The sequence below is a fragment of the Natator depressus genome, chromosome 4 (genome assembly GCF_965152275.1).
Source record: "Natator depressus isolate rNatDep1 chromosome 4, rNatDep2.hap1, whole genome shotgun sequence".
Classification (NCBI taxonomy): Eukaryota; Metazoa; Chordata; order Testudines; family Cheloniidae; genus Natator; species Natator depressus.
Window position 1 is genome coordinate 127,206,899 of NC_134237.1, and position 16,869 is coordinate 127,223,767.

General features: G+C 42.6%; 2 protein-coding genes across 5 annotated transcripts in view; one reads left to right on the forward strand and one right to left on the reverse strand.

Moving 5' to 3' along the window:
• The window catches only part of KDM3A (lysine demethylase 3A), a 45,212-nt gene extending 41,845 nt beyond the window's left edge, over positions 1-3,367 (forward strand). The window contains exons 24-26 of one of the 2 annotated variants that reach the window (XM_074951885.1): positions 1,065-1,241; positions 1,322-1,456; positions 2,671-3,367. In XM_074951885.1, the coding sequence (XP_074807986.1) occupies positions 1,065-1,241; positions 1,322-1,456; positions 2,671-2,766 (408 nt within the window). In that variant the 3' untranslated portion in view covers positions 2,767-3,367. Of the gene's footprint in view, positions 1-1,064; positions 1,242-1,321; positions 1,457-2,670 lie in introns of those variants that run through there. The other variant, XR_012639378.1, reaches the window with a different exon arrangement.
• Positions 3,368-8,858: 5,491 nt separating this feature from the next.
• Positions 8,859-16,869, reverse strand: part of LOC141986865 (charged multivesicular body protein 3) — a 61,284-nt gene continuing 53,273 nt past the window's right edge. The window contains exons 4-7 of one of the 3 annotated variants that reach the window (XM_074951889.1): positions 15,348-15,527; positions 11,817-11,938; positions 10,763-10,877; positions 8,859-9,273 (exon numbers count right to left, since the gene is read on the reverse strand). In XM_074951889.1, the coding sequence (XP_074807990.1) occupies positions 9,134-9,273; positions 10,763-10,877; positions 11,817-11,938; positions 15,348-15,527 (557 nt within the window). In that variant the 3' untranslated portion in view covers positions 8,859-9,133. The remainder of the gene's footprint in view (positions 9,274-10,762; positions 10,878-11,816; positions 11,939-15,347; positions 15,528-16,869) is intronic. The other 2 variants (XM_074951887.1, XM_074951888.1) reach the window with 2 other exon arrangements.

The following is a 16,869-nucleotide window of genomic DNA, read 5'->3' on the forward strand; positions in this document are numbered from 1 at the left end:
CTATCAGGACTTTGTGTAGGTCTTGCAAGACGGCTTAATTAGTGGGCTCAATTCCAGGTGTAGTCCTGTTTGGTAATGGGAACAAAAGTAAACCAGATGCAAAGCTTTTAAAAGGGAGGTGGTTGAGTCAGCCAAATGATTGGAAAGTGTATGTCTTGGTGAAAAAGACCTTGGAAGAGTGAAACTTCCAAATTCTGATGATGGTTCTGAGCTGTTCTCTTGGAGAAATAAACTGCTGATAAACCTACACACTGTCTTATTCATAAGAGATGTGAATGTGGGGATCTCTGACAGGCTTATTCGTAGGGATCAGAGAGGCCTGGTACGCCAGCTAGGTTTAAGGGATGTTAATGGCAAATAAGTACACTGCTTCTACATGGGAAGTTAATACTTCCACTTCATTTCAGATGACCTTACAAAACAGTACATAGCTCTACCTTAAATATTTGTATGAGAAGACCAAAGAGGTAGATTATAGTACATATCATATCTTATTTTCTAGAACAAAACCTCTAATCCCATTGCTACACTGGTTCCCTCTATGGCCTTGGGCAAGTCACATGAAGGACGCAGAAGGGCTCTCTCTAAATGAGATACTTGTCCTTGTCACAGAAGTGTAGTGAAGATCATTAGCAAATGCTTTCAAAGCACCATAAGAATACCAAATCTTCTGTATTATTAAACAGACTGTCGTAATAACCTTTAGAGCTCTTAAAGTACTGGAGGATGAAACTTCCATTTTCATTAGTGTTTATAGCTAGTACTCAAGTATCAGGGGGTAGCTGTGTTAATCTGTATCCACAAAAACAACAAGGACTAACAGATTTATTTGGGCATAAGCTTTTGTGGGTAAAAAACGTATGCCCAAAAGCTTATGCCCCAATCTGTTAGTCTAAGGTACCACCGAACTCCTTGTTTTTATAGCTAGTACTGTAATTGAACACACATACACAGGTCAACTACTTAATGGTCTGACTTTGTCTGTCAAATACAAGAAGTGCACATTGATACAGTATTTGACATCTTTTTGGATAGTCACTATCGTATTGTGACTATTTGTTCAGGTCTCAGAAGAACAAGGTCAAGAGAACCCCATCGATCATGATCCAATTCATGATCAGAGTTGGTACTTGGACAGATCTTTAAGGAAACGTCTTCATCAAGAATATGGAGTTCAAGGCTGGGCTATCGTGCAGTTTCTAGGAGATGTAGTTTTCATTCCAGCAGGAGCACCGCATCAGGCAAGAACCAATGACACTATTATTGACTTGATAATTTTAGACTTCTAGATATGTGACTGATATCTTTGTTCTCTCCTCAGGTTCATAACTTATACAGTTGTATTAAAGTAGCAGAAGATTTTGTTTCTCCGGAGCATGTCAAACATTGCTTTTGGCTCACTCAGGAATTCAGATATCTGTCGCATACACATACGAACCATGAAGATAAACTGCAGGTAATTTATCAATTTTTAGTTTTATATTAAAAAAAAAAAAAATTTAAAGTACATATGTTGGGTTTAATAGCAACTGCATATTAATGTTATGTTGAGTTGCACTTAATGCAGGGGTGGGCAAACTATGGCCCGGGGGCCGCATCCGGCCCTCCAGACATTTTAATCCAGCCCTCAAGCTCCAGCCGGAGAGTGGGGTCGGGGCTTGCCTTGCTCCACACGGCTCCCGGAAGCAGCGGCATGTCCCCCATCTGGCTCCTATGCTTAGGGGCAAAAGTTTGCCCACCCCTGACTTAATGCATGTTAACAGAATGGTTTTAATTTTTTAAATCAAATTCTGAAGAATAACACTTCAATTACTTCTGAAGAAATTGAATTTTCTGTATAAGTTTTGTGGAGGAAGCTTTTTAAAATTTTGCCCTGTCTTCCTCATTTCTTTGGTTTCATGGAGCTGAAGAACTATAGTCTCCCCTAATTCCAAACTTCTCTCACCAAACTCATATTTTGTGATATGATCATAAGCCAGTCTTGAACTTTTAAAAATGACAGTTATTTCTCTAGTTTGAAATAACCTAATGGAGTCGCACTGAGATTAGCCAATGAAACTGTCAGGGGAGAGACCTGGGGGCTGCTCTGGAAGAGGACATACAGCATTAATAGATTCAACCGCAACTACATTCCTTTCATCAATTGCCATCTCAGTCTCAACTGTTCCCCCTCCACCATCCATGTCCTGTATATCTCCATCCTCATGCTGAACAAGTACTATGCAGCCTTAACTCTGGCCATACCTACAATACACCATTGGGTTCATGTGCAGATTCAGTTCAGTACCATACGTAACTAGGTGAGCCAAAATATAGAACAGTTATTAACATGAATCATCCAGTCATTGTTTGATACTTAGGAAAATATCTCAAGTAGCCACTTATACCTGATGCCATACCTCACCTAATTGCACACACCAATACATAGCCACATACAGAAGTAAGCAGAATGGACTTTATTCAGGCTACACCAACCTTCAGTTAATTGTTGAAACTTGAATGTACAGCCTTAAACATGGTTGGAGTTCATGGATGTTGCTTATTTTGGAAAAAGTCAAAGTCAAAACTTTTTCACTCTACAAGAGGCTAAATGTAAAATCTTCGAGACTGACTAGATAAGTGCTTTAGCTTTGCCTCTTTAAAGTGGTTAAATTCTTGTTTTCCTTCTAGGTGAAGAATGTCATATACCATGCTGTTAAAGATGCAGTTGGGATATTGAGAGCTAATGAATCCAGCTTTAGCAAATCATCAGGTGGAAAGCCTTAACCATGAACTGTGAAACTGAAAAATATTGGCAGCAGTTTAAACTATTCCATCGGGACCTCCTGTGGATGCTGAGATTAATTAATGTTACCTCATCTTCCTTTCAGCAGTACCAGAGTATCATGGTACTTTGTTCTATGTATTTGTCTAATGTTTACAAACCTGAGATGTATATGTAGTAATATTAACATTAACAGACTCTGACATACTGTGAATGCTCATTTGCAATAGAATTTTATAAGGAGAAACTCTCCAACCTGTACAAAGATACATCCTGTAAACCTTACTCTGGAAAATATGTACACTGGAAATTTCCAAATTATCCATTTGAAAAATGTTAATCAAGACATGATGCAAAGGTCATCAACTTTTTTGTAATTTGCTTTTGGGGGGAGGGGACAGGAGGAAGTACGAAGATTTGATTTAATAGCCAACAGTAAGTGTACTGAGAGTGCAGTTCTTAAGTTTTTACATTAACACAGAACTAGCATCAAAAAAGTATTAAAACTAGTGTATATTGACAAGGATGGGGATTAACCATCTTCAGTTAAATGTGTTTACATTTCTAAATGTTAAATGAAAAGGGCATTTTTCATTAAAAAATTCCTGTTTTGAAACTTTGATTTCCAGCTTAAACTGGTATTTGTACTCTTTAACTCTAGGGTCTAATAGTGAATATTATTATTTCTGTTTTAAGAGTGTGTTCCTTTTCCAACCTCTTCTGTTGACCCTCTAAACTGACTACCCTGATACAATGCTATTAAGTTAAAAACAAAAAAGGTATATACAAAAGCAAGGTGTTTCAGGGTAGAAACTTCTACCTTGTGCTTAAAGAAGTCTGAACTAAAAGCCTAGGTAACTGGAAATTAAATTGCATTTAATAGAACTTTTACAAACTTGGTTAACTGAAGTTTGATTTAACTACTCTTAAGTTCTTATTCCAATACTATTACTGTAGTCTCTGCAATAGAATGAGATGTGAATTATCTATCCCACTCTAGATCATGTCAAAGTGGTTTTCAAGGCTATATTTAAAAGAGCAGGTAGCCTCATGAGGGCCCAGGCTGCAGGGCTGGTTCATTGCTGTGTAGACTTCTGGGCTTGGGCTGGAGCTCAGGCTTTGGGCCCTTACTACCAATTGCTTGATCCCTCTTCTTCCAGGCAACCCTTCAGCTACTCAGCCTCACTGTTCATAATGCTTCTCCACTAAGGTTCTCACTACTTTGTCCAATAATTCCTTCCCCTTTCCTCCTTTAACCCTGCATCTTATGCCAACAGGTTTTTTTGGTGGTAGAAAAAAATATGGCACTAATACCTATTGTCACGCTGATCTGTCTCTATACTGGATCCCTTTTCCCTACCTGTTTTGATCTCCGATTGTAAACTCTTTGGAATATGAACTACATGTACAGCTCTTGAAGAAAAAATGTTAAGTGCTTGTCAGTCTTGATGCACCTGCACTGTATGCATTGAGGTGATCATGAAATGACGGATCTCCTGAGTGTGTTGCTCTTACTCCTTCCTTTCAGTAGACTAAGAAAATGGACTTTATAAAGGATGATTTTAACAAACTCGAACTGGTAGATTTTTTTTCTTGCCATGTGACCTTAATGAAAAAGGAGTGCAGGAGAACTGTCAGTTTCTTAGAGATAATGTTGGACACAACAGTAAACTAGCCTCCTGAAAAGGAAAGATAGGAAGAACAGTAAGAGGCCACTGTGACTCCATCATGAACTTTTTAATGACTGGAAAATCAAAAACAAATTCTACAGAAAATGGAAACATGGATAAATTTGGTCTGACTGAGTACCAAAGAATTGCACAGGTAGCTAAAGACAAATTCAAACTTAGTCTTGTAGAGCTATAATAGATTTGATTTTGTGTTTGGAGCTAATAACTTTGCCTTGCTCAATCAGCTGCAGCCAATGAGATTGAACAAAGTGGACATGGAAGGAGCAATTTTTTGGACTTACCTGGCAACTAGCCAATTGTTTAAATATGGGAAGATGTGAATTCCCAACCTCTTTGAGAGAGGCTGCCACTATTGTGTCATGCAGTTAGTAAGCAGCCCAAAGATGAGAACTATATATTGATAATGCTGATCTGCCCCTATGAATCTGAAACTTCCTGTAGCTCAGGACAATTGCCACACAAAAATAAGCATCCTGAAGATCAAGAGCAGCAAACCGGGTGGGTGGGTGGGTGGGGTGTAGTGTAGCTAATGTTCTTTGAGTGGTGGTCCCTATTGTATTCCTCTGAGGGTTAGGATGCATGTCTAGAGCTCTTTCAAAGTAGTATTGCTCAGTGGTCCACATGTGAGCCCTTGTATTGCCTCATGGTTCATAGGATTTTATTGGGTTTTATTTTTTTTTGTACTTTAGTAACTCCTAGTTTTTTTTATTAAGGATTGGTGACTCCACCTCAACAGTGTTACCTGCCAACCAATCTTTCCCCTGCTGAACTCTCATGTCAGGGTAGTGGGTTATTCCAAAGATGCCAGGATTCAAAGTTTGTGCTTTCTACCCTTGTTCACTTTCTATCAATGACTAACACCAACACTGTTCGTACTGTTTTGGGGGAAGCCCACATCACCTCTTGGTGCAGTATCTGTCTCTCCTTCTCTGCTCATACAGGGGAAGGCCAAAGTCAGATCCTGGATAGGATGAACCCCCCCTGTGCATTGGCCTGAGCACTTCCCCTAGCATGGAGCTTCCATCCAGATCCATGAACCTCACATCAGGGCAAGCCATGAGCCATGGAAGCATGTGCATAAGCATGGCCGTAAGTCTCAATCCAAGAGAGATACTGCACTGTCCACTAGTTCCAGCCACAGAGTTGCTATGCACTCCAAGATGCAAAGGAGTGATAGGCTACACCACTTGCCAGATCTGGTGATTATTGCACCAAATCCTGCCTTGGCTCTGCCAGATTCCCATGATTTGTCAGTCCTGAGACAGGTGCTTTTACTGGTTCTGGTCCTGTCAATAGACTGGATACCATTGACTCTGGGGAAAATTGGAAGTGCCCCCAGCCCTCATGAACTGTTTGCCCTGAAAGGAGTGAGGTTTCCTTATGTTCCAGTGCACTCACCTCTGCAGAGGGCTCCATCTCCTGCATTGCATCTACCTCCTGCTGGCCATACCTCTCAATGCATCCTGCTCCATTGGCCGGTCATTCACACAAGACTAACTCCTGAATCCGAGGACCTGGATGTTCAGCAGTCCACCTCTTTCATTTCAGAAATACAACTACCAGAGGGTTGCAAGGCCTCCGTGGCAATTTCCTCCTTTGCCTTACCCAAGAAGCTGGTATCCAGCTCCTTCTGTTTTTGTACTTGTGCTGGGTCAACTGGGTTGACCATATTGGAGTTCATGGCCCCAGTATTTGCCTTCAGAACAGTCTCCTTTGGCTCAGGAGAACCCCTGTTTCACTGCCCTACTCTTCATCCAGTAGACATTTGGAAGTAGTTAGACAATGCACCAATCAGCCCAGCTCTGTATGGGGAGACTTTGGCAAACCAATGAAGTGCCTGAAACCACTATTGCTTATTACTGACAGTAGCCAGTTCAGCAGGCTGTAAATTGGCCATGCAGCAGCCTTAGCTTAACCAAGGCAGGAGGGGAGGGGGTTTTGGGTGCCACAGAAAGGGCAGCTTGACCCCACATCCTTCCTGATAATGTTGAAATTGCCAATATATGTATTTTAGAAAAAACAGAAGCTTGTCTATAACATTCCTGAGGGTATGTTTGTCAGGGCCTCAAGGCATGCACATGCTGAAAGAGTTAATTGATGACCATAAGGAAACCTCTTGCTTGACCTTTAAGAGTTGCTTGCTTAGCAAGTTTTTTTTTTTAATGTGACATGTCATTGTATTAATGTATGAAAAAGGTTGAGGTAGTGGGACTCTTCAGGAGGGGTTCTGCAGGGATGCTCCCCTGAACACATATTAGGGTCCCTGTGGGCAGATGGAAGTTTGGCCAATGGAAGCCTGTCGCTGTGCCCCTTGAAAGTTACTCAGCTTTGGTAATTATCAAGGGTTGGGGGTGTTTTACTAACCTGTTGCAGACATATGTAAGTGCTTGAGACAAAGTTTAGCTTTAAGTGAAAGCACTCCTGTGTTGCCCTGTTTGTGCCAGCCATCTATCAGTCAGATGGCTGTGTCTCCCTTAATTTATTTCCTGACACTACCTCAGAGTAAGTGTTACCAAAAGTTTTGGATTGACAGAACTCCAGGTAACAGTACCAGTGCAGCTGGAGAGATTCACTTTGTCTCCAGATGCAGTTGTGTCAAGACACCTTCCTCCTAGCCAAGTGATTATCAGTTTTAAGAACACCTAGGGAGAATAGCCAGTGCTCTTGAGATGCCACTGGAAGAGGCGCAGGACAGTCAGCACCAGCAAGAGTAGCCTAATCATAAAATATCAGGGTTGGAAGGGACCTCAGGAGGTCACCTAGTTCAACCCCCTGCTCAAAGCAGGACCAATCCCCTACTAAATCATCCCAGCCAGGGCTTTGTCAAGCCTGACCTTAAAAACTTCAAAGGAAGGAGATTCCACCACCTCTCTAGGTAACCCCTTCCAGTGCTTCACCACCCTCCTAGTGAAAAAGTTTTTCCTAATATCCAATCTAAACCTCCCCCACTGCAACTTGACACCATTACTCATTCTGTCATCTGCTGCCCTGAACAGCCTAGAGCCATCCTCTTTGGAACCCCTTTTCAGGTAGTTGAAGGCTACCCCCTCACTCTTCTCTTCTGCAGACTAAACAATCCCAGCTCCCCAGCCCCCTAATCATTTTCATTGGACTCTGCAATTTGTCCTCATCTTTCTGTAGTGGAAGCCCAAAACTGGATGCAATAAGTCCAGATGTGGCCTCACCAGTGCCAAATAGAGGGGAATAATCACTTCCCCTCAATCTGCTGGCAATGCTCCTACTAATGCAGCCCAAAATGCTGTTAGCCTTCTTGGCAACAAGGGCACATTAGACTCATATCCAGCTTCTTGTCCACTGTAATTCCCAGGTCCTTTTCTGTAGAACTGCCACTTAGCCAGTCGGTCCCTGGCCTGTAGCAGTGCCTGGGATTCTTCCCTCCTAAGTGCAGGACTCTGGGGTTCAACAAGGACAAATGCAGATTTCTTCTGGCCCAATTTGACAAGGTCACTCTAGACCCTGTTCCTACCCTCTGCCCCCAGCTTAGTGTCATCCAAACTTTGAGGGTGCAATCCATCCCATCATCCAGATTATTAATAAAGATGTTGAACAAAACCAGCCCCAGGACCAACCCCTAGGGCACTCTGCTTGATACGGGCTGCCAACTAGACATCGAGCCATTGATCACTACCTGTTGAGCTCAACTATCTAGCCAGCTTTGTATCCCCCTTATAGTCCATTCATCCAATCCATACTCTTAAAACTTGCTGGCAAGAATACTGTGGGATAGTCTCTTCCAACCCTAATTTTCTATGATTCTATGAATGTATTGAGTACCCAATTCCTTAAAAATAGAGCTTCCTTCACTAGTTTCTTGAGCTCTCAACAGCAGTAGGCTTCATCCTTCTTTTATCAAGCACCAGTCTTACTTCTGAAGAAATACCCAAAGTCCTTTTTAGCAAACCCTTTATCAGGACAGCAGAAAAACATGCTTCAGTAACATTTGTTAAAAATTGAACAGCTACAGCCTAAAGCATAGGACTGTTATAGCTGTGGTCAAATAGTCTTTACAGCTCAGTTTTCCCATTTGCGCACTGGAGGGGAAAATAGCTCCTGTTGAAGAAGGCTGGGTGGGTTAGTCTGCACTTGTAAAATGCCTGATCTCTGGATGGAAGGGGGTGGTAGAAATAGCTTTAAGAAAATAAACTAAATGCTTCAGCGTAGACTGACCATTGACCAAAACTTCCCTTTCCTCACCATTATCAGCTTGAATACACACAAAGGTTAGAACAGACTCTTAAACTAAGATGCAAGCTAAACAGACCCAAGGGGAGCAAGTGTTAAACAAGAAGTTTATTAAAATCCATTCGTAATGTTTCAGAAAAATGTACACACACTTAAATAGTAAAGGGTTTTTTTGGTAGCAGCTTAAGCCAGTACAAGTACTTTGTTAGAGGAAGACCCTACCTTGCTACAAAGAATATTTTTGGAAAGATTGTTTTAGATCTGAAAATACATTACACCCACTATTTCCCTATAGCCTACATTATCTGTGAAAGGTTGGCAAAAATAACCTTTATAGAACACAAGCCCCAGGAAAAATGTATATTACAGGAAGTATTTTCAGAAACAAAGTTTTACATTTTACAGGAGGAACAGACCATCCCAGAGCAAAAAAACCAAACCACAAAAAAACAAGCTGTACATGTGAACTTAATACCTAGCTACGGAGCGTAGCTAACCGTGACTGCATTGCTTCAATATCCTCTTCCTCTTCTTCATCAGCTATACCAACAGCCCCTATGGGCTCAGTTTCTGGAAGAGCATCTGTAACTTTGCTAGGTGCTTTACCCAATGCCCCTGAAAACAAGCAAGATAATGTCCAGAATCATCATTAATCAGTCAGTCATCTGTATTTAACAAATGGAGAAGTTCTCAGGTAGCTGCACATTTTAGAGGTTTAAAAGTAACAGAAGTCAGCCACTGCTGTACGGTTGAGACAGCATGTTGGAAATTTAGAGACAAGTGATTAGGCTATCTAAGCAATAATTCATGATCAGTTCTTCCTAGTGTGTACCATACAGTATCTTGCCCATTTTAAAGTGTCTAGACGAGCACTGTACTCTAATTCTAAGGGCCCTAGGGAAAGATAGTGGGAGACTCATGCTGTGACACTAACCCGACCCTGGCTCCCTGCACTCCTGTGGCCACAGGCAAAACAGATTAAAAGTAGCTCGCCTTCCTGCTTTATTCTTCTGAGGCTCTTAACAGTTGTGAATGGGAAGAGCTCCTTGTTACAGGGCAACTTCACTTCTGTTCCCATGGTACTCAGCCGTGACAGCATCTATGGCCCAATCCATAAACCCAAATGCTGCAGAGCATTACACATCTTTTGGCAAGTGAGCAGAGGGTTAAAGAGTATTTTTAAAAAGGAAAAGAAATGTGAGGTAGGGAAAGGGGGACCAAAAAAAAGAAAAGAAAAGAAAAAGGGGTTTGGGAACTGGGCACAAGGAGACACGGCAAAGCATGGGGCAGGGAACCTAATTCACCCATAGGACTAGCCACTAAGGAGGCTGGGACTTGTGGGACTTCCAGCTTCCCTGTAGCCCTTCAGATAATAGTCTACAGTCAGAGACTTCTGAATTAATATTTTATATTCAAAGCACTTTTACAAGTTGTCTCATTTAATAAAGGAGATTTTCCAATTATTCAGCCTGGATTTTACTTAAAAAGAGACACAGTCAAGTGGTTCAGGGCCAATTGTTTTGGTGTTATTTAAGCTGCGTGAGACCCAACAGAGATTTTTTCAAAAATTGGAAAATAGGGGGAAATAGTTAAACTAAAGTGTGTTTAGCCCAAACAGTGTAGCAGCCTGTGACTCTGACTAGATCAGAATCTAAAGCAATGCAGTCTCCGCTATTGTTACTGTACAAGTTGAGAGAAACACAAAGTAACTAAACTGCAGCAAGCATGAATTTATTTAAATTCTGGTTTAAGGGGTTACTAGTACCAAAGGAAAGTGGCTTTTTAAAATAAGGTGATAACCTGACCCTGTGTCTATTGAGTTCTGTGCATTCCTCCTATTTATACTTTTTGGACCCACCCTAGCCAGTTCTTTCCTGCCTCAGTGTTCCATCTCTGAGGGCCCCATCTTGTGAAGTACTGAGAACTCCCTGCTGCCACTAAAGCTAAGGGCATTCAACACTTTGCAGAATTGGGCCCCCAGACATTTAGTCCAGGTATATACAGAGGGTCTAATTCTGCAATAGGAATCAGTGAGTTTTGCCATTTAATCCACTGGGAACAGAACCATGTTCTTAGTCCTCATAACACAGACTCATGTACTCACCAGCTGTAATCTCAAACAGGATTTTATCGATTTCCAGCTCTGCTTCCTCTTCCATTTCCTCTTGGTCTTCCATATTTTCAAAAGTATCCTCTAACATTTCTTCTATGATACCAGCCTATAGGGAAATGGAAGATAACAGATCCCATTTCTGGGACTTACAGCCAGCCAGCCGCGCAGCACTCTCAGGAAAGTATATTCAGCTCCCTCAATTTCATAATAGTCCAGATTATGTGTGCCGCTATCTCGCCCATCAAAGGACTCAGCCTTGCTTCCAATAGCAGCCTATCTACTACACACACCATCCTTGTGCTTTCCTGATAGTTCTGTAATTAGGTCAGCGTGCAGTGGAGCTGGTTTAGCGTGTGGGTTATTTTTAAAACACAGACCCTTTGAATGTTTTCACTGCAACAAAATGACATGTTATTGCACACTTACTGTGAGGAAAGAAAGATTGACAATCAAGAGTAGGATAACCCAAGAATTAAACTGCAGTGTTGTCTTATTAACACTTTAGAGCAATATATCAAATTTATTGCCCTATATTTAATCAAATGCAACTGCAACAGGAAACACTGAAACCTTTGAAAAGCCATCCTGTATGTTAATGCTCCAATCAGTCACACACAGCTATATTTGCCCAAGTGATATTCTGTAATCAGCTAAAAATTTTGGAAGCTTTTTCTATAAATTCCACTGGGAACACTTTCTTTAAAGAAAAATCCCCCTGCAGGGCTTGGAAACCAAACATTACAAAATTACACTAGCGCGTATCACATGAGCACAGTAAAATGGATAAGAAAAAAGTTTTAGTAATCTAAAGTACTAAAGTAAGAAAATTATTATTTAAAAGTGTGTTTTTAATTTGAGTATAAAGTAATACCTTTAATAGCAGCAGAGGAAGACTCTGGAACCTATGTCCTGTCTGTGTATATTGTAAGCTCTTCAAGGCAGGGACCATTTTACTACGCGTTTGCACACTGCTGAACAATGGGACCCCAATCTCACTTTGAATGTCTAGGTGCTATTGTAATACACAATATATTTCAGAACTTACCTTCATCATTTCTTTGGACAATTCCCTCATCGTTGCCTGAATTTCAGGGATTTTTACTAGATTTTGCATGGCTTTCATGACCTCTGTGCTCTTCTGTAACGAACCTGCCACCCTAAGGACAGCTGCCAAGAGAAGGCATGGAAAGGCTTTAGAATGAAGCTAGCAGAGGGGAACAAAACTGACGGAGAGTCCTGCTTGTACAGATCATCATCATTTTGGAATCTAGGAAAGCGCATACAAGAAAAGAGACTGTCCATTTACTTAATCACCTTCTAAACTTAAAGTTGTCTGTTTTAGGAGAGGGGAAAAATCTGACTTTCCTTGTTTCTGAAAGATGGAAGAGTTTTAGTGGAGATACCGCTCCAATTAACTGCAGTTGAGCCATGCCAATAGATCTAGATTCCACCCCACCTGCAGTTAGATTCAGAAAATAAAAAGTTTCTGTTTGCTCTTCTCAGGTGGGAAGTTAATGAGCATGGAATAAAACCTACACAGAAAGTCTTACTGAAGTTTTCATGCTGGTCAGGCGAGCAAGACTATGTATCCATGTATCTGATTATTCATGATATTAGTACCCTGATGTCGTGAAGCCACCCTTGTAGTCTGACATTTTTGGGAGAATTAGAAACTCTCTCACTGTCAGGAATTCACATCACTGGATTGTTGTAAAGCCATTTAATATTGAATTAGGTAACTGACAATTGCCCCTTTTTGAACAAGAAATAAAAACTGGACTAAAATACAGCCTAAATTGGGTTTCTATCAATATTTTTTTGCAGTGGCTAATTAACAGTCCTGGGCAACATCCAACGATGTCTGTGAAGCTAATTATTAGAATGGTGCTTAAATGTTCCTTAAATGTCAAATCCTGAATAAAGATAAAGTTGAGAAATAACAGCATCTCTTTATTAATAATGAAGAGTTCCCATATTTAAACGACACTCTTGAATTAAGGGGATGAATTTCACATGGTACTTTTCATTTCAAAACTCTCCTAGCTTACAAGTGTTTTTAACATCACGCCTGAATAATGAGAAGGTACAGAAATATCAAAACATTTCAATTGTATTGATAGTCAAAGTTTTTCAAGCCAATTAGGGGTCTAATAAAAATACAAGCCAGAATCCCACCTTCCTTTCTGCCTCTGATAAAATAATGGCTATAATATCACTGTTATTACTGCAGTGGTATCAGTAGTAACCCTACAGTGAAGACAGCCTTCAGTTTTTCACTTAACGGAGGATTAAAATCCCTCTAGAGCAAAGTTCATTAATTGAATTTAGTTCCCAGATTTACCATTACTATTGTTCAGATTAGCTTTGTAGGACACTTTGTTGGGTAAAATAGTTACTAAACTCTCCAGCGAAGGTAACTGTAATAAATCAATGAAGTTTGATGGGGAGGTCTCCTTGTAGCTGAGCCATCACAGTCCCCACAAACAAAAAACTTCTTTTACACACACACACACACACACACACACACACCACCACCACCACCACCACCACCTATTATCATGGCATCCTGCATAACAGGCCCTTTGGAAATCTCAGAATTAGAAACAAAAGTAATTCCTCTTAATTATAACTAAGGCTACATTTTAGTCATGGGTATTTTTAGTAAAAGTCATGGACAGGTCATGGGCAGTAAACAAAAATAAATGGCCCGTGACCTGTCCATTACTTTTACTATATACCCAACTAAAACTTGACGGGGTGGCAGGTGTGGCACAGGGGCGCAGTGGGTGCTCGCATGGCCTGGGGGGGCACTGTGGGCAGCGCAGCTCAGGGAAGTGCGGCGGGTGCTCGCATGGCCTGGGGAGGGCACCATGGGCAGCGCAGCTCAGGGAAGAGTGGCAGGTGCTCGGGGGGGGGGGGGGGGGTCCCTACCCAGCTCCTGGGAAGTGGCGACCCCAGCTCCTAGGTCCATGTGCTGCCTCAGCTCTGTCCCAAGCCCTGGTTCTGCAGCTCCCATTGGCTGGGAAAGGCGGCCAATGGGAGCTGCGGGGGTGGTGCCTGCAGGCAGAGGCAGCACATGGAGCTAGGAGCTGAGGGAGGGGACTTCCTGTCGCCCTTCCAGAGGGCTCCCCCCAAGTAACCACCGCCCCGCCCCCCAGCCCTGAGCCCCACACCCCCAAACTCCTGCTGCTGGGGGGCAGTAGGGCAGAGACTGTCCCAGCAGCAGCCAGGCGGCTCCTGGGCCAGCCACACCAGGCTGCTGCAGAAGTTACAGAGGTCATGGAAAGTCACGGAATCCATGACTTCCATGACAAACACGGAGCCTTAATTATAACCATTTGCATGGACCATACAGCAAGAGCTAACACCTGGATCAATAAGTCTTCACTTACTGTCTTCCAATCCTGCCTCCCTAGTTCTGCTGCCCAGCCAACTTGTTGGGGAGCCTCCTCCCCTGGCCCAGCTTTTCAGCCTCGCACCTCAGTTTTTTGGTGGTTGGCTGGTCGTTCTTTCTGGAAGCTGTTCACACACCCAGCCAGTCCGTCACCCTGCTTTTCTCTACACCTCTTCCAATGCATTTCTCCCCTCGTCCCCAATGGACCCGATAAATCACACTAGGTCTCCTCTTAGCAAACATATATATATATGATCTGATTAAATCAGACTCTGGCGCCTGTTGTGGACTAAAGAAGGTGCCTCCACTGCAGAGCTAGGAGCTCCTCCTCATTTTGTTCTGCGTTTGTACACCACCACAGGGTCCTGGTCCATGACTAGGGCTTTTAGGTGCTACAGTAATACAAATTAATAATAAGGCAACTGCTTGCAAGTCTTCCCCTCCCTATTCTTGGATCCCTTTTCTCCCTGCTGCTGTTAGGAGCTACAGTGTGGTGAGTTATCAGTGATAGACCAGCCAGAAAATGCATTTTAAAGGGAGCTTTCAACATGGACAACAAGGCTTGTAGATGGTCAAGAAGGGGGCAAAAATTCTAAGTGTAGGGGAGGCATGGAAGAAGGTCTCAGTAAGGGGTTGTCAAATGCTTTGACAGATGAAAAATGGTCTAAGTGCTAAATATTAAGCCATTGGGAAAATTGTTCCTCTTCTCTATCAAGCCCACCCTTGCTTTGATGCTTCACAGTGCAGGACTCTTGCTTTAAAAACCACAGGAATTCATGCAAGAAGATACAGGGTGCTCTTACAAATGAAATACCCCTCGGATACACAGCCTGTCAAAAAACACCCTACCCCAGTAACAGAATGTGATCAAGCTCTTCTTGTAATGCTAGAATCTTTCTTACAAGGGGCTCTGGAGTCAACCAGCATTACTCATACTCTCGCTACTTTAGAAACGCTCAAAGAAAAACAGACACACAGCGCATCATGAGAGGAAAGACTACCTTTTGGAGCAGATGACTTAAGTGTAAATACATCCTGCAGGCTTGGACTCATTGAGATAGGCCCAAACCATCCCAAACTTTGACAGAATTTGACTCCAATTTTGAAACATTCAGCTCAGGGCCAATCTCTACCGTTAATCTAAGGAACAGTTATTATATTTAGGTGCAACAAGGTTCTTACCAAGCTGGTTCTTCATCCCCATGAGCACAGAGTTCATGTGTGCTTTGGATGCATAGAGTTTGCTCACAGCCTTCCGAGAGCGGATCATTTCCTTTGCCAAAACCACACACACGTCTTTTTGACCCTTTTTGGCAGCATCTTTTACTGACCGCTTTACTTTTTCTTCTTCTCTTTGGATATCTGGGTTACAAAGGACAAACAAGTACGGACAAGTCGTCAGAAATGGCTGGAAGCTAGGAGCAGACATTCATTGCTTATTGGAGTGCATTTTTAAAAGCAACAGTTCATCATTAAAACTTTCCACTTCAATAATGCCTTTCATTTAAGCATGTATCCAGCCATTGAAGATTGAATGGGGTATTGTGGTTTATGCATCACCAACAGATTTGTTAACTAAAGTTGTAATAGCAAAATATCTATTTCTAGCATAGCACATCCAGTTCTATGATTTCCCTTACATCAGTCTGTCACAGCATTACCTCCAAGCTTTCCAAGCACCTGGCTGAGATCAGCTCCTGTATGAAGAGCAGCTGGCTGAAGCTAAACTCTGATGAGTGAAATAATGCTGGCCAGAAGAGGGAAGCACTTTGAACCACTCACCTCCTCCATTACAATTGCCATCATCAAAGGCAACCACATTCACATTGTTAGATTAATGCAATCTGCTTGCTGTAAACCAGACACTGCACTGCGCTCAGATAGCCAGACAGTTGTGGTGGCAATGAATGCCAATTTCCATCTACAACTGGTCAAGTCCTATCCGACACAGATCCAACCATGATGAGAGACGTTTATAACCTCTAATCCTACTTACTGAAATTCCTTATACCTATGAAGTTAGTGCCGTAAAGGAAGCTACATCTATCGAGATGCCAACCTTGATCATACTTTCAGGGATGTTTATGAAAAAGTTAGGGAGGTTGCTTGGACCTCTCTGCCCCTTCCCTTTGGAGAAACTGGGACCTCTTGTCCCTCTCCTCCAATGGCTGGGGGGCTGGGTTCCCCTCACTCCCCTACTTGTTGACCCTCACCCTTAAAGAGAAAGAAGGATCAGCCCTAGGAAACGTGCCCTCCTATGCTGCCTAGGGCCCTTAATTACTTTGGCCATTCCTGGCCTGAAACTCCTTGCTGGGATGATCCTCCTCCTCTACCACTGCTGCCTTCTCCTCCTGCCCTTCCGACTTCACCTCCCTTTCAGCCTGGGAAGTCAGGTCTGATAGGAAGCAAACCATGGCAAACCAGTGGGGCTAGGGGTGGTGCTGGATTCACTGCCCAAGCCACAGGCTGTGCATGAATTGCCTCAGGTGGATCCTGGTGGAGAGCTCTAGTACCTAGAGCACATTGACAAAGTCCAGCATGGCCCACTTGGGGCAGTTAAAGAGCAACACGCAGCCTGTGGCTTGGGCAGTGAATCCAGCAGTGCCCCAACCTATTCAAAACCACCACATCTTGCCTCCTTTCCGACCCTCATGGTGCAGTCTGTGCACAAGTCATAGGCAGTTGAGAAAAAAGCCCCCCATTC